The sequence below is a fragment of the Neoarius graeffei genome, chromosome 11 (genome assembly GCF_027579695.1).
Source record: "Neoarius graeffei isolate fNeoGra1 chromosome 11, fNeoGra1.pri, whole genome shotgun sequence".
NCBI lineage: Eukaryota > Metazoa > Chordata > Actinopteri > Siluriformes > Ariidae > Neoarius > Neoarius graeffei.
In genome coordinates this window covers 321,326-339,488 of record NC_083579.1, presented here as the reverse complement: position 1 = coordinate 339,488, position 18,163 = coordinate 321,326, and the positions used below count along the sequence as shown (strand labels likewise).

Below are 18,163 nucleotides of genomic sequence, written 5' to 3'. Positions count from 1 at the left end.
TGTTATCTTCTATTAGGGAGGAGAAATATGTTGATCTCGCAGCACTAAGAGCTTTTCTATACTTCAGGAAGCTCTCCTTCCACGCTAATTTGAACACTACCAATTTTGTTTGACGCCATTTATGTTCCAATTTTCGAGTGGTCTGTTTTAATGTGCGAGTGTCATCATTATACCAGGGTGCTAATTTTTTGTCTCTGACCATTTTCCTTTTTAGAGGAGCTACATTATCTAAAGTATGGCGGAATGTTGACTCTAAGCATTCAGTTGCCTGATCAAGTTCTGCAGGGGCTGACAGTGACCCAATCAAAGTTGACAGCTCTGGGAGATCATTTATAAAGCTCTGTGCAGTAGTTGACGTGATAGTACGTTTAATACAGTAGCGTGGTGAGGTGCATATATTATTACTCAGACATATCTTGAATGAGATGAGACAATGATCTGAGATAACTTCAGACTGTGGAAGTATGACTATATTATCTACGTTTAATCTGAATGTTAGTATTAGATCAAGGGTGTGACCACCATTATGGGTCGGTCCTATGACATTCTGCTTAATCCCGACTGAGTCTAAGATGGACACAAACGCTGTTTTTAAAGGGTCTTCTGGGTTATCGAAGTGAATATTAAAATCTCCGACAACTAAAGCTTTGTCTAAGGAAATAACCAGATCTGAGATAAAATCTGCAAATTCAGAAAGAAACTCAGAATATGGCCCCGGGGGCCTGTAAATAATAAGCAATGGAATTAACTGGGTAGACTTATTTTTCGAGGCTACATACATTATACGAGTATGAAGAACTTCAAATGTATTAAATTTATAACCAGGTTTTTGTGTTACACCTAGATAATCGTTATAAATAACCGCGACGCCTCCTCCTCTGCCAGTTAGACGAGGCCTGTGTATATAACTGTATCCAGGAGGACTCGCTTCATTTAATGCTATATATTCATTTGGCTTAATCCATGTTTCTGTTAAACACAGTACATTAAACTCCTGATCAGTAATGAGTTCATTAACCATTAGCGCTTTAGATGTAAGAGATCTAATATTTAATAGCCCCACCTTTAGATCAAAGGTGCTGGCAGCAGCTGTACAGTCAGTATGATCTAATTTTATATTGATTAGGTTACTGGAACAAACTCTCTGAAAATTTCTACCTTTTTGTTGAGCTCGGAGAACAGACACAGTCTCGATGTAGTGGGCCCTGAGTGACGACTCTGTGCAGCTAGCAGACAGTCGGTTTAGCCTGTTCGTCTGCTCCCTGGCCTTGGCTCTGGATTGTCAGAAATTAACTAGGCCTGTTCTGAGACTATGACCTATGCTGCAGGAAATGAGAGCAGCACCTTCCCGAGTGGGATGGATACCGTCCCGCCCTAACAGGCCAGCAGTGCCCTCAAAATTAGCCCAATTATCAATAAAGCCCACACTGTTTTCAGAGCACCACCTGGACAGCCAGCAGTTCAGCGACCATAACCTGCTGTAAGCTACATCGCCACGCCGCATTGGGATGGGGCCAGAGCATACTACAGCATCGGACATCGCCTTCGCTAATTTAAACACCTCTACAAAGTTACTCTTAGTAACCTCAGACTGACGAAGGCGTATATCATTAGCTCCTGCATGGATAACTATGTTTGAGAACTTGTGCTTTCCTAGGACCCTAAGATTACCTGCTATGTCCGGCGCCCTGGCTCCCGGTATACACCTGACTAAAGCTTCTGGTGCCCCTAAAGGCTTAGCTAATTTCACGTGCCGTATGATAGAGTCCCCTGTAACCAGAGCTCTTTCAGGTTTCTCAGTGGGTGCATCACTAAGGAGAGCAAACCTGTTCGGCACGTGACGCGGAGAGGAGTGGTGCTCCCGTGGGCGAGCCTCAGCGGTAGCTTTGGCTCTACGCTTATGCCGCCGAGCCGTCACCCATTCGCCCCACTGTAAGGGCTCTAATGCCGGAGTTGGGGGATTGCTAACTCCACCTAGGGCGTCCAGACTTTCCCTAACAGAAACTACACTGTTCTCACGCTCACTAACCTGCTCTAAAGCCTGGACACGCACTTCTAGCACTGTAATCTTCTCCGTCAGAGAGCTCACTAATCTGCACTTATCACAAGTAAAGCTAATAAAGCTATCGCTAGTGATGGAGGAAGAATGACTAAACATCCTGCACTCAGCACACTGAACAGGCTGAAGGTGTGCCATGATGAAAAGATTCACGTACCTTAAATGAAGATCTGTTGATATTAAAGCAGATCAGATGTGGATGGCCTCCGCTTGTGGTCTTTACACAGGAGGAGAGAAAAAGAAAGCTTCCGGTCTCGGTGTTCTTCCGAAAAAAGAAAGAGAAAAAAACGGGGAAAAAAAAAACCTGAAAAAGGAAAGCGAAAGTGAAAAGTACAAAAATGAAAGCGACAGTACAATAAAAATGAAGAGGATACTGGAAATTTATTTGTAGAAAAAAAGTTAAAAAAGGATTAGTAATTAACGCTGGCACTCGTGGGAAAAAAGGACTCGGCGCGAACAACTCAGGAAACAGGAAGTGCGTAAACCAGGAAGTCTCTCTTCTCATCTCTTCTCAGTAACTAAGCCACTTTAGCTCAACATACAGAAACACAGAGAATAATAATGTTCGTCCATTAAATTTCCCTCACAAGGTCACATGGGTCGTTGACCCTCTTGGTCATCCTGTAGTTGTTAGGGTCACTGGAGGCCAGGTGTGAATGGTGTGAGCAGCCTAGAGGGTCATTAGGGTGATCTGTAGATCGTTGGCTCTCTCTGCCATCATGTGAGTCATTGAAGTCAGCGGAGTCTTGGGCCGAGTTTACATTAGACCGTATCTGTCTCGTTTTCTTCGCGGATGCACTGTCCGTTTATATTAAACCGCCTGGAAACGCCGGGAAACGGGAATCTGCCAGGGTCCACGTATTCAATCCAGATCGTGTCAGCTCTGGTGCTGTGTAAACATTGAGAATACGTGGATACGCTGTGCTGAGCTCTAGCTGGCGTCGTCATTGGACAACGTCACTGTGACATCCACCTTCCTGATTCGCTGGCGTTGGTCATGTGACGCGACTGCTGAAAAACGGCGCGGACTTCCTCCTTGTATCACCTTTCATTAAAGAGTATAAAAGTATGAAAATACTGCAAATACTGATGCAAATACTGCCCATTGTGTAGTTATGATTGTCTTTAGGCTTGCCATCCTTCCACTTGCAAGTGGTAAGTGATATGCGCTGGGATCACACACACAGCGGCTCAGTCCCGAATCACAGCTTGTTCACTTCACTCGCGCGCTCTGTGAGCTGCGCAGGGCCGGAGTGCGCACCCTCCAGAGGGCACTTGCTGTTCAGGGCGGAGTGATTTGGAGCGCAGGATGCCTGCGGAGCCGAGCGTATCCGTGTATTGGTGTTGCTGTGTGCACGCAAATCGTGTATTGGTGTTGCTGTGTGCACACTAATCGTTTTAAAAACGTTAATCTGATGATCCGCTGATACGGTCTAATGTAAACATGGGCTTGGTGTGGATATGTTTTCAGTTTTCTGGGAAGTGTGCCAAGGACTGCATTGTAGGTGGCTGACGAGTGGTGTCTCAGATCACCTCCTCTGTTCAGTGATTGTCATTCCAGGTTGACAAAGATGGCTTCTTTTACTCCTCTTTCAAACGACTGGTCTTCTCTGGCTAACATACATACATTGCAGTCGTGAAACAAGTGTCCTTTGTTGTTGAGATGAAGATAGTCTGCAGAGTCCTGGCCTGAGGAACTGGCTCTCTTGTGTTGAGCCATGTGCTTGTGAAGCGGTTGTTTCGTTTTCCCAATGTACAGGTCATTCCTCACTGCATTGAACTGCATATGCTACATTGTCCTGTTTGTGTCTGGGTATTCTGTCCTTAAGGTGGACCAATTTTTGCCTCAGAGTGTTACTGGGCCTGAAGTGTACAGGGATGTTGTGTTTGTCGAAGATCCTCCTGAGTTTCTCAGATAGTCCAGAAATATAGGGAATGACAATGTTCTTGCTTTTGTTGCCGTTTTCTTCCTTGTTCATTATGGTTCTTTTATCCCCTGATTATCCCCACAAGCCTATGCCTGGGTTCCACCATCGGAGGACACAGAGCAGAAAGGATCCTCCAGAAGGCCCAGAATCAGCTTCTCAACGAGAGAGTGAGACGAGTACGTTTCACCATGTATGCCCTCCAAGCCAAGACTGAACTGATGTTTGAAGAATTGACAGCACTTCTTCCCTGTGAAGTTTTGGAACGAGTTTCCAAGTTTGTTGAGAAGGCACAGATCTCACAGCACAACAAAGGCAAGGAACGACTAATATGCAAATTTCAAACACTTCAGTCTAAAACCACCTCTTCTCACAAGACAGAAGTGCTGACTTGGAGGAAGAAATCTGACTAGGCAGCACAACCTGACATCCAAGAGAAGTGGATGAAGAACTTATCCGACAGGGAACTCTGCCACCTACTAAAAAAACAATGATTATTGAGCCAGTCGGATAAGGAGAGATTTGTAATTTGGCCTTGGCGAGGTGTTTTAGTGTGGCTAATCTGTTTATTTTATGTTACATTTTCGTTAAATGTTATGTTTAAAGTATTTAAGTCTTTATTTTATTTAATTTTTTTTAGGTATTTAATTTTTTTAAGTACTTCAAACTAGGGTGAGAAAAGAGCCTCGCCTCGTGATGAGGTGGCTCACTGTACGTGGCGTGTTGTATCACACCGTACAGTAGGTGGCAGCAGGACGCCAACTGGTGTCCATAGCAACACTGGGGAAGAAGAGGCGGGTCGGCAGTGGAACATTGAGAGCTCAGTGCAGTGGAAGCAGAGGCGGAAGTGTCGACAGAGAACACAAAGGAAATCCGGAGAATTTTGAAGCTTCAGGTATGTTTTTGCCATTTTTATGATTTAAAATGCAGAACAAAACAAAGTAATTTAATGCAACATGATGTCCAGTTTTGCTTGCTGTGTAACTCTGTTATCTAAGTTCGCTGTGTGCGGATCCTCTGATATCAGTCGCAGGGGAGAGAGAGCTCGATTAGATTGACAAGCCTAACGCGATCCATTTCAGTGCGGCGTTTAAAGGTAGACTGTCTTACAGATTTTTCAAGTGTAGATCATAAAAAGAATTGTTCCTGACGCCCAATTATATTTTTAGTGGACTGAAAGCTACTGAATTTGAATCACCGACTTCCAATTTTATTAGTTTTTTTAAATAGAACAATTAATGAATTTTGGGTCACGTGGCCTTAAATTCTCTTTTTTTCTTGCTTCACCCTGACCCAATTCAAGATACTACGTCATGCATCACGTGGTGGGCTTTCCCTGTTCTCGTAAAGCATTGTTGGATACAAATTTGAAACAGGAGAGAAAAACTGAGGGGGTGTGTGTGCAAATGAAATGTGAAAGACCGACTACAGTAACGGAAAGTGAGAAGAAAAAATGTTATGTTGCGAAGGAAAAGAAATACAGGACCAAACTAATAATAAATATCGGTGGTCAGCGAGCACCTCGGTGTGATCAGCTGTTCATTTAGCAACAGATTGATGGAACAGTCAAAGGTAAACCCGTAGATGGCAGTACTGCAACACTGTGGATGTCAATTGCTGTAAAACCTAAAAGAAGGTAAACATGCGCACGCGATCTTCCTCTGTCTGCTTGACTGCGTGAAGCGAGCGATTTCATGCACATTATTTGCTTTAATCCCCTCAAATTAAATAACTTCCCAGCCATAGAATGGCCTGATATTTTGTGATATATTACAGAAATAAACATGTATCACAATGGCCACATTTCAGAGGGAAATAAATTTCACTGATTTTATGAAATTGAAAGGCCGTCTTGCTTTAATTTTTTGAGGGGGGGCAAATAATCCAAACTTGTTTACGACCACCTTACACTAATCAGGATAAAAACATAGTATAAATTTGGCTAAATAACTTAAAAATAGTCTTTCCAATATTCTCATCTCATTATCTGTAGCCGCTTTATCCTGTTCTACAGGGTCGCAGGCGAGCTGGAGCCTATCCCAGCTGACTACGGGCGAAAGGCGGGGTTCACCCTGGACAAGTCACCAGGTCATCACAGGGCTGACACATAGACACAGACAACCATTCCAGTCCTCTCAATAACTGCCGGCAACCGGCGATTTTGCCGCCTACAAACGCTCCATTGCTGGCTACTCACAGTGGTTTTTCAAAGAATTGAAATTCACAAGTTTTTACTTCATAAAATTTAAATTTTGCATTCAGGATTACTCAGAATTCACCATTTAACATCTACAGTTTCAAAATTTTCTGGGGGAGGACTCCCGGACCCCTCTCTTTTTTTATATAACGCGGCTAACATTTTTTTTTTTTTAAATCTCTTGTATATCCATTAAAAATATGTTTAAGTAAAATGACCAGCAGAATACGTTCTGATTTGGTTTGCTTGTTTAGCGATGTTTTTGTCGGCTTCGTTTGTTCTCATTGACATTCGGGAACACTCGGAAGTTAAACTGATGTAAATACTGTACGCGATAGAACGAGAAAACAATATGGCTGCGCCCATTTGCTAGAAAACGTGTTTTAACTCCATTCGTGCTTTTGTTTCTAATGCGTTGAACTTAATTCAATATGTCGTGGAAAGCGTAGTTGCGCTTAGCCAGAGAGGAAGTTGAATCCAAGAAGAGATTAATGAATGTGGTGAATACAGAACTTGAAACAAAAGCTCATGCGAACAGAGTAGCCAAGAAACTATCCAAAAGAGCACTGCAGGAACATTAGAAAAAGCAGAAGGAAAGATCGAGAAACAAAAGCAGAGAAAACTGGAGGAAAGAATCACAGAATGCACCCCAGAAAAGAGCATTAAATTCCTCTGCAGTGAAACCTTTCAAAAAGAGAGAGGTTTAAATCAAATATCTCCAATATTTGCTGTACATATGTATATTGATTTCTGCTCATATTCATGATTTTTGAAAAATGAATGTGGCTTCCCTGGTGAAAAATAAATGTGCTAAGTGTACTAAAATTTAGCATACTTTTGTGCACTTGAAGCCACACTAATCATCATTATACTTCAAGTGTGTTTATGATTAGTTAACTTGAGGCATGCTATTTTGGAACAACTAATTTTGTACTATATACATTTTAATTGTAATTAAATTGTAGAAAAGTGCAACTTGAAGTGTATTTAGTGTACTTTTTATGTGCTAAATTACACAACTTTCACTTAAAGTATATTTTAGTATAATATATTTCTATAAAGTGTAATATAGTATAATTATTTTAAAGTGTGTTAAAAGTGTTGGCGTGAAAGTGTGATGTTAGTATGCTTTCTATATATTTACAAAAAGTACAATTTGTGTAAGTACATTTTCAATATACTATTGAAGATATGAATATACTTTAAATACAATAAAGTACATTTATTTTTCACCAGGGTTATATTAGACTAGTATTGACATTAACTCGAAACAAAAAAATAAACAAATGAGATGAACTATGGATACTTTTGTTATAACAAAATCAGTGGAATATTTAGGCAAGTATATTCTTCAAAGCTACATTTTCGTCTAATTTTTATAAATTTTTTTTTTTTGCCACTTGTGTCATAGATTACAAAATATGGCATCAAATAGATACACATTATTGTTAAATTCTGTTGCTTTTCTATGTTAAATCTATGTAAAAAATGTGTTCTATAGCATCTTTAAATGTTAAAATCTCAACAGCTTCAGGGAGCTTCGCCCCCTGTACCCCCAACAGGGGCGCTGTCCCTGCACCCTGCAGAGGGCTTGCAGCCCCCTTGACCCATGCTGATAGTTTCTTACATTCCTCTATTTTTTTTCCAATTACTGCTGGGATCCCTGGCTTAACCTCTGCCTACTACTTTTTCTTACTTGCCCCTTTCTCAGAAATATATTGAGAGGGCTGCCATTCACATTCACACCTACGGTCAATTTAGAGTCACCAGTTAACCTAACCTGCATGTCTTTGGACTGTGGGGGAAACCGGAGCACCCGGAGGAAACCCATGCGGACACGGGGAGAACATGCAAACTCCGCACAGAAAGGCCCTCGCTGGCCACGGGGCTCGAACCCAGGACCTTCTTGCTGTGAGGCGACAGCGCTAACCACTACACCACCGTGCCACCCCTTTCCAATATTCTGTTTTTCTTAAATTTTAACAATAGTTCATCTTATTGTAGAGGTTTAAAGGTTTATGATAAGCTTTAAATATTTCTTTTCTCAGAAATGTAAACTGTGTGTGTATTTATTTATTTATTTATTGTTTATAGCTGTTATAATGAGCTTAGCAGAAGATAGACAGTGCTCCTCAAGGAAGTCTGGGGCTCCTGATCCTGATCCCTCACAGGTAAAGCTTAATAATGATTTGTGTTATGAAAATGTAGGGGTCGACCATAACTTGAGCCGATATTCAACATTTTTCTGATTATCAGAATCTGCACTTAAACTAAAAACTATAAAAACCTTACACACTGTAGCGACTCATGGCTGGGATGGGTGAAGACAGACACAGGACCCAGGAGCAGTGGAAAATAAAGCCCTCTTAATTTTAGAAGTGTGGGACAGTGGGGAGGAAAAGAAAGTGTACAGAAAAGGCAGAGGAGTCTTCAGTGAAGGGCAATAGGACTGAGGTGAGTGCTGAGCGGTGCAGGAGCCGGCTGGGCACCGGGTTTCAGGCGGACCATGTGACAATTAGGTTGAGTCTCTGATGCTCTACAGCTACAGGCAGGAGTGGGGGAGAGGGGCCTGGAGAGCTGCTGTCAGTTGGCTGGCATTCATTGTCCTCTGCGTTGTCTTTGGTGTCAGCAATGCGGTCTGTGAAGGCTGGCAGGGAGCCTGGGCATCAGTAACCAGGCTCTGAGGAGGCTGAACTAACTTGCATTAGTGGCAGCTTTTTTTATACTCTCCTGGCTGTTTGAGGAGGGTAGATGGAGCTGCAGCTGTGTGCGCTTAGCTGTCTCGTCCCTGTGACCACACTGCCTTCTGTAGCAGTGTCGTTTTCATTAACGATGATGAAATGATTTCGTTAATGCACCCTTTTTTTCATGACTAAAACGAGACAGTGACAAGCTAAACATAACTCTTTGATCACGAAAATATGACGAGACGTATCTGTTGTTTTTGTTGATGAGACGAAAATGTTAGTGGGTTGGCTATAGGACTATCGAAATGCATGGCGTTTCCTTCAACGGCACGTGCAACCTGTCTGCCAAATGCTGAAAATATCAGCAATGCACCTGCATCCAGTCCTTGTTTGGTCACGCCCACTACCGGGCACAGTACACACCGGGACAGCAACACAGTTCATGGACCAACGGCAACGCCAACATAATGGCTTGGTGGGCGGAAAAGACGCGATGATTTAAGTCAAGTCAACTTTATTGTCAAATATGCTATACATGCTCAACATACAGCACAGATGAAATTTCAGTCCTCTCTGACCCACGGTGCAAACAGGCAATGCAATAAATAGAATAATTGAAAAAACACAATATAAACAGAATAAACACTCCTAGATAATAACTAGACATAGACTAAAAAACACACACACACACGTAAATTGGTGCAAATAAACAGTCAAGGACACTTGAGGTATAGCAGGTAAACATGAAATAAGCAGTATAAACAATAAACTAATGGCTGTTAAGGTGAGGTAGTGCGGAATAGTGCAAATGAGCGAGGTAAAGTGAAATGTGCAGACCCTGAGTTCAGTGTGTTCATGAACGTTGAGAGAGGCTACATCCACACGGCAACGAGATGTTATTAAAAAAAATATCGCGTCCACATGGGCAACGGATCAGTAAAATATCAGGTACATATGGCAACGCAACGCTTGCTGAAAACGATGCAATACACATGCCACACCTCTAGGGGCGCTGTAAGACGGTCCCTTCGGAGACACCAGAACAATAGAAGAAGTAAGGACGCATGTGCATAAACTATTATGCGCGAGACTTCATATTAGCCACAAAGTCAGAAAAATCTGTTCGTAAGATTACATTATAATGACCAAATACAATGAAAAGTATTTTTCCAGTCTCACCTGTGAAGGGTAATCCCGTTTGTGATCTTGTTTGGACGGTAAACCTGTTGGTACAGTTAAATGCAGCACATGAATGAGGCATCTTTATTCTCCGCTTTGACCTATCCAATATGGCGGCGAGGATGACGTATGATTCTACGCAGAAGGCGGCGTCTTTAATGGTCCGGAATAAATTGAATGCTACACGTTGATGGATTAATTTGTTCTTCTACGCCCTTTTTGAGGAATGTATTGTAGGACTTAAACCAACATCTGAAGAGGTGAGATCGCTCCTTTTTTTTCCCTATTTTTGCTGGCGGGATTGACTCTGCCTTAAGAGCTATTCTCTCTCTCTCACTTTGCACCATTACACAATAAATATTCACAGTGAAAATATTTTGTAAGCGCGTTTCATGAACCAAGTTATAGGATTTGTTGACAACTCGCATCGAGTTCGTTACACTTCTACCCGGCGTGAAGCACATGTGGTTGTGACGTCATCGTAAACAAATCCGTTCTACTCATCCAGACGACTTCGCAACGGCGCCGTTACCAGATCTTTCCACTCTGGAACCTATTCTCAAAAGATTTCGTTTTGGGGCACCCAAAACGGCGGTGCCATGTGGATGCCAGGCCGAAACGATAATTTTATTGGATTCATCTGAATCCGTTGCCGTGTGGACAGGGCCAGAGTGTGTGTTTGGGGGGGGGGGACTGTGAGGGTGACATATCAGATGCTGAAGGGGGGGCAGGGGTGTGTGTGAGCAGAATCTGTGGCAGGGGCCAGAGGGGGGACATACTTTACACACAATCCATCAGAAAATAAAACGGAATGCCTTGTAGTGGGAGACAGAGGTACACGCTGTGGCTGTAAACTACGTAGCAAGAATACGAGCAACCTCAAGAGGCATCTAAAGCTCACCATGCTGCTATTTCTGCGATGTTAAGTTAACGTTACAAGAAGTCCTGTTAACAGATCATGTATACGTTTGCTAGCTTTAGTTAATGTCACTCAACAATCGGTCTGTGATGAATTTCCTATGAAGTTTTCCAAAACACCGTGACCTTGCGAAAATGAATGGGACAGTTAGCTTCATGCTAAAGTTGGCTTGGTTAAGCTAACTTAAATTCAATTAACATGTCATGAGTAAAACTTGTCCTGCAGGGATTTTTGGTGGGACAGCAACTGAATGCTTTGTCACATATTGACCCATATTTGAGTTACTGTGAAACATACAGGGGGAAATGTAGCTTTTCAGACCTGTTGCTGTGCCTTAATATGTCTAAATGAGCAGCAGCACACCTGGCTACTCTAATGTTAGCAGCATGTTTAGCCATCGTATTTACATTAACGGACAGCGTGATCGTCATCTAGTTGTGTTCATCATGACATGTTTGTGCTCTATCAGCGCATTGCAACATGTTAAACGGAGGCAGAAACACGAGTATGTGAACAATGGAGCATACACAGACAGCGTTTCTGTAGAGAGCATGCGCACTAGACATGTCTGTGAAGATTCTCAGTCATCCAGGTCATAGTAAACTGTGGGTGGTAAAAGAGAGCAACTGGACTTGCTTGAAGATTCTTGAAGACGTTTCACCTCTCATCCGAAAGGCTTCTTCAGTTCTGTCTGACTGGTAGGGAGTATCAGGTATTTATCCTCTCATGGGTGAAAAGCTCATCTAAGGTGTCATTGAATCATCCTGTTGGTGTGGGTCACTGGGGGCTGGTTGTGAACGGCCTCGAGAGCCGTTAGGATGATCAATGGATTGCCTGTTAGGGTGATCAATGGCATGCTGATTCTCTCTGTCCTCATGTGAGTCCCTGAAAACAGCTGGGTTTTGGCATGCATTCAGTTGTCTTGGAAGTGGGCCAAGGACTGCATTGTAGGTGGCTGATAAATGATGTCTTAGGCTACGTTTACATTAGACCGTATCGGTCTCGTTTTCTTCGCGGATGCACTGTCCGTTTACATTAAAACGCCGGGAAACGGGAATCCGCCAGCGTCCACGTATTCAATCCAGATCGTGTCAGCTCCGGTGCTGTGTAAACATTCAGAATACGCGGATACGCTGTGCTGAGCTCTAGCTGGCGTCGTCATTGGACAACGTCGCTGTGACATCCACCTTCCTGATTCGCTGGCGTTGGTCATGTGACGCGACTGCTGAAAAATGGCGCGGACTTCCGCCTTGTATCACCTTTCATTAAAGAGTATAAAAGTATGAAAATGCTGCAAATACTGATGCAAATACTGCCCATTGTGTAGTTATGATTGTCTTTAGGCTTGCCATCCTTCTACTTGCAAGTGGTAAGTGATATGCGCTGGGATCACACACACAGCGGCTCAGTCCCGAATCACAGCTTGTTCACTTCACTCGCGCGCTGTGTGAGCTGCGCAGGGCCGGAGTGCGCACCCTCCAGAGGGCACTCGCTGTTCAGGGCGGAGTGATTTGGAGCGCAGGATGCCTGCGGAGCCGAGCGTATCCGTGTATTGGTATTGCTGTGTGCACGCAAATCGTGTATTGGTGTTGCTGTGTGCACACTAATCGTTTTAAAAACGTTAATCTGATGATCCGCTGATATGGTCTAATGTAAACATGGGCTTAGACCCCCACCTCTGTTCAGTGATGGTTGTTCCAGGTTGACAAAAATGGCTTCTTTAACTCCTCGCTCATACCAACAATCCTCTCTGGCTAAAATGCGTACGTTGCAATCCTGAAATGAGTGTCCTTTGTTGTTAAGATGAAGGTAGACAGCAAAGTCCTAGCCTGAGGAACTGGCTCTCCTGTGTTGAGCCATGCGCCTGTGAAGCGGTTGTTTTGTTTCCCCAATATACGAGTCTGTGCATTTCTCACTGCACTGAATGGCATACACTACGTTGTCCTGTTTGTGTCTGGGTATTCTGTCCTTAGGGTGGACCAGTTTCTGCTTCAGGGTGTTACTGGGTCTGAAATGTACCGGAATGTTGTGTTTGTAGAATATCCTCCTGAGTTTCTCAGATAGACCAGAAATGTGGGGAATGATAATGTTCTTGCTTTTGTTCCCGTTATCCTCCTTGTCCGTTCTGTTCCTTTTTCTGCTCTTGAGGAAAGCCCAGTTGGGATACCCGCAGTTCTGAAGTGCTTTCTTGATGTGATTCTGCTCCTTCTCTTTTCCCTCTATCATTGTAGGGATATTCTGAGCCCTGTGTTGCAAGGTCCTAATGACCCCCAATTTGTGTTCCAGTGGGTGGTGAGAGTCAAAGAGTAGGTACTGGTCTGTGTGTGGGGGTTTCCGGTAGACCTCGATGCTAAGGCTTCTGTCTTGTCTAATGTGTACATCGCAATCCAAGAAGGCTAGATTATTCCCTCTGACGTCCTCCCGAGTGAAGTTGATGTTGATATCCACTGCATTGATGTGCTTAGAGAAGGCTTCCACCTCATGGGTTTTGATTTTAACCCAGGTGTCATCCACATATCTGAACCAGTGGCTGGGAGCAACTCCTGAAAAAGTGGTCAAAGCTTTATGTTCCACTTCCTCCATGTAAAGATTGGCCACAATAGGGGACACCGGTGAGCCCATGGCACATCCATGCTTCTGTCTGTAGAAACTTTAATTAAACTGGAAATAAGTGGTAGTCAGGCAGAGGTCAAGCAGGGTGCAAATCTGGTCCGTGGTGAGGTTCGTTCTATCCAATAAGGTGCTGTCTCGAAGGAGTCATTTTCTAACAGATTCAACTGCTTCTGTGGTGGGAATGCAGGTGAACAGAGAAATGATGTCGTAGGAAACCATGGTTTCATCTGAGTCTAGTTTGAGGTCTGCAACTTTAGTAGCAAACTCTTGGGAGTTTTTGACGTGATGTGGCGTATTCCCAACGAGAGGAGCCAGGATGGTGGCTAGGTGTTTGGCAATGTTGTAAGTAAGAGTTTATACTGCTGATGATGGGCCTGAGTGGAGCTCCTTCCTTGTGAATCTTGGGGAGTCCGTATATGAGAGGAACTCATATACGGACTCAGATGAGAGGATAAATACCTGATGCTCCCTACCAGTCAGACAGAACTGAAGAAGCCTTTCGGATGAGAGGTGAAACATCTTCAAGAATCTTCAAGCAAGTCCAGTTGCTCTCTTTTACCACCCACAGTTTGCGCACTAGACGGCGTTTCTGTAGGGAGCATGCGCGCTAGACGGCGTTTCTGTAGGGAGCATGCGCGCTAGACGGCGTTTCTGTAGGGAGCATGCGCGCTAGACGGCGTTTCTGTAGGGAGCATGCGCGCTGGGCGGCGTTTCTGTAGGGAGCATGCGCGCTGGGCGGCGTTTCTGTAGGGAGCATGCGCGCTGGGCGGCGTTTCTGTAGGGAGCATGCGCGCTGGGCGGCGTTTCTGTAGGGAGCATGCGCGCTGGGCGGCGTTTCTGTAGGGAGCATGCGCGCTGGGCGGCGTTTCTGTAGGGAGCATGCGCGCTGGGCGGCGTTTCTGTAGGGAGCATGCGCGCTGGGCGGCGTTTCTGTAGGGAGCATGCGCGCTGGGCGGCGTTTCTGTAGGGAGCATGCGCGCTGGGCGGCGTTTCTGTAGGGAGCATGCGCGCTGGGCGGCGTTTCTGTAGGGAGCATGCGCGCTGGGCGGCGTTTCTGTAGGGAGCATGCGCGCTGGGCGGCGTTTCTGTAGGGAGCATGCGCGCTGGGCGGCGTTTCTGTAGGGAGCATGCGCGCTGGGCGGCGTTTCTGTAGGGAGCATGCGCGCTGGGCGGCGTTTCTGTAGGGAGCATGCGCGCTGGGCGGCGTTTCTGTAGGGAGCATGCGCGCTGGGCGGCGTTTCTGTAGGGAGCATGCGCGCTGGGCGGCGTTTCTGTAGGGAGCATGCGCGCTGGGCGGCGTTTCTGTAGGGAGCATGTTCTGCACAACCTGTCAACCTCGAGTACAATTTCCTATCTCTGTATTGGCCTAATTTAATGTTTTAAAGTCATTATTTTTTTGACTAAAATGAATGACTGACTAAAACTGGACTAAAACCCTTTGTTTTCATCGACTAAAACTAGACCAAAACTATCAAGGATAGAATTGACTAAAATGTGACTAAAACTAATAAGCATTTCGTCCAAAAGACTAAGACTAAAACTAAATAAAAAATGGCTGCCAAAAACAACTGTTCTGTAGTCCAAAACACTGGTGCTGAATTGGCACTGTCCCTTCAGCACCATTGGCGTGGTAAAGTGAAGAGCTACACACTGTTTAAATGGGGCTTTCTCTGAGCCGCCGTCACAGTGCGTATCTCGCGTAACCACGATCAAACAAATGCACATCTGTAGTCTGGCCCAGTGTTGTTCCCACAGCATTATTGGATTGCTTGAACTGTGGAGGACTCACAAATGGCCCTTTTCCACTACCCTTTTTCAGCTCACTTCAGCTCGCTTCAGCTCACTTCAGCCCGACACGGCTCGCGTTTCGACTACCAAAAACCAGCACGACTCAGCTCGTTTCAGCCCTGTTTAGCCCCTAAAACTCGCACCGTTTTGGAGTGGGGCTGAAGCGAGCCAAACCGTGCCGACTGAGGTTGGGGGCGTGAGCAGACACTCCCCTGTGCACTGATTGGTGAGGAGGCGTGTCCTCACATGCCCACACACGCCCCGCGAGCGCGCTGGGATCTGTAAACACCGCAAACCCGGAAGAAGAATAATTATGAATTACGAGAATTTCTGAAGCCTTATGCGCCTCGCCTCATCTATACGCTCTTGCCAGTATCTGTCCGCGTTGTCGGTGACAACAAGCCACAGCACCGAGACCAGCAACACTAACGACTCCATGTCCTCCATGTTTATTGTTTACTATTCGGGTCGTGAGACTACCGCTTAAAAGATCACTGAATCAGTGACATACAGAGCATCGTGGACGAGTTCGCGGAGCGCAAGGCTCGCCGTATGCCCTTCAAATAATGCGCGCAGTAGGCTATTGATGTTTTATTATGAGCCATGTACAGTATGTCGCCTAATGTTTTTTTTTGTTTGTTTCTGAGTTACATGTTCGTTTGAAGGACTTAATGTACAAACTAACATAGTTGCACCCCGGAGTGTTGAAATTGGTAAACACAGTGCATTCAGTGAGGTTTGCACCGCCCTCCTTTTATTTCTGACTCTTCCTGTCACCGTTGCAACCTCTGAGCGCTCATTCGTATGCCCTTCAAATAATGTGCGCAGTATAGGCTATTGATGTTTTATTATGAGCCATGTACAGTATCCTAATGTTTTTTGTTTCTGAGTTACATGTTCGTTTGAAGGACTTGATGTACTAAATAACATAGTTGCACCCGGTAGTGTTGAAATTGGTAAACACCGCAGTTGCGGACATTTTGTAGCCTAAAATGATGTTATGATAAGCTTTAATAAAGGGCCCGGTCATTTGCCCCGGCCCGGCTCTGACTTGTTCCGCCACTGTCACTGATGTCACTGTTTGCGCTGCTTAACGGCATCACATGACGTCCACCCACTTTCGCTAACTCCACCCAATGTGTCCACCCACTTCCAGCCAGCACGGTTCAGCGCGGTTGTAGTCGAAATGCAACTCCAACAGCCCCGCTCAGCTCGACTCAGCTCGACTCGGCACGGCACGGCTCAGCCGCGTTTGTAGTGGAAAAGCGGCAAAAGTGCAACCAACACTTCTAGTTTGTTAGTTAAAGTCAAATTTTTACAGTGCCTTATGTGGTATCGGGGGGGTTTGATTACACTACTAAGACTACTCTTCTGTAGTCTGTCTGTATTAGGGTTGGGCTGATGGATGATGACAGTTGTCACACTGCTGTTCATAACTTAAACAGGTATGTGACTGGCAAAGGACATTAATGTTGAATATAGTGCACACAAAACCCAAAGCTTAACAAGAAATTTTTACTGGCATATCTGTACATGTTCCCTGGTATTTTTGCCCTTAATTTTACTTGGCAGTGGTTCTTCATGGGGTTTTGGTTTAATACGATCACTTCATTTTCTCGTCATCTTGCTAGCAGTCTTGGGCAGCTACTTAGAAAGAGTAATGAGCAGTTAGTCTATATTAAATTAAATGCTGCTACACCCGAAGTGTTGCAAGGCAAGTTTATTTATATAGCACATTTCATACACAATGGCAGTTCAATGTGCTTTACAGAAGCAAAAACAAAAACAGTAAACAATAGAGAAATAAAATTACATAATTTTATTTTTAATCTAAAACAATTAATTAAAAGAATTAAAAGAAAATAATAAGAATTAAACAATAGTAGAAATAAAATAATAAAATGCCAAAAAGGAGAAAAAGAAACCAGCGGAATAAAATAGAATAAAATTTAAAGTAAATTTAAAACATACAGAGAAAGTAAAGATTATAAAAAATGTAAAAAATATTAATTATTTAACAGAAAGCATCTGAGAACAGCTTGGTCTTTAACCTAGATTTGAAGCTGCCAACAGCAGGAGCATTTTTGATGTCCTCTGCAGTGTTTCCCGCAGAAAATTGCTTAGTCAAGGTGGTGAGTCTTCGGTGGGCATCACACGCGGCACGGATAGTGGTCCGGGGGGGGGGGTTGTCGGGCCGTGACGCGTCACACGTTGCACAGATAGTCTGGGGGGGGGGTAGTAGTACTACAATAATAACAAAGCTGTGTAGAACTGTAAAATAGGTATTTATTGAAATTAAATGTCACAACTACTTGATGCTTGGGGCTGGGACTCCAGTGGTGACTGAGCACAGTCCGATTGAGTGGGTGAAGTCGAGCGACTCCTCGGCTGAAAGAAGCCCGATCTTTTTTGTTGTTTCCCTGCCATTTACTGCACGCAAGAAAGGAAGCAACAAGTTAGCGTCAATCATGCAATCATTGGGACAGATCGGTTTTTTTTTTAACTATTATAATTTATTTACGGCCCATCAGAGGAATGTTGGTGTGCAACGGCGAAAAATGTATGGCTTTGCCATCTAGCCTATGATTACCCTCCCCTTTTGTTGAGGAGGAAAATGCATGACCCTCTCTCATAACATCCAGACTAAATAGCTGCCCCTTCCTTCCACAAAAAAAAGTTGCGTGACCATTCCCTGTTTTCCTCCGGTGGACCCAACGAGAGTAATCTCGCTGGGTGGACCAACAAAAATAACGGAAGGGTCCCACGAATGTAGCCTACAGCCATAATTTATATTGC

General features: G+C 44.2%; 1 protein-coding gene across 1 annotated transcript in view; it reads left to right on the top strand.

Annotated features, from left to right (window-relative positions):
- Positions 1–4,805: 4,805 nt before the first annotated feature.
- Positions 4,806–18,163, top strand: part of LOC132894014 (histone-lysine N-methyltransferase PRDM9-like) — a 53,748-nt gene continuing 40,390 nt past the window's right edge. The window contains exons 1-2 of the mRNA XM_060933200.1: positions 4,806–4,879; positions 8,276–8,352. Coding sequence (XP_060789183.1) covers positions 8,284–8,352 — 69 coding nt within the window. The 5' untranslated portion in view covers positions 4,806–4,879; positions 8,276–8,283. The remainder of the gene's footprint in view (positions 4,880–8,275; positions 8,353–18,163) is intronic.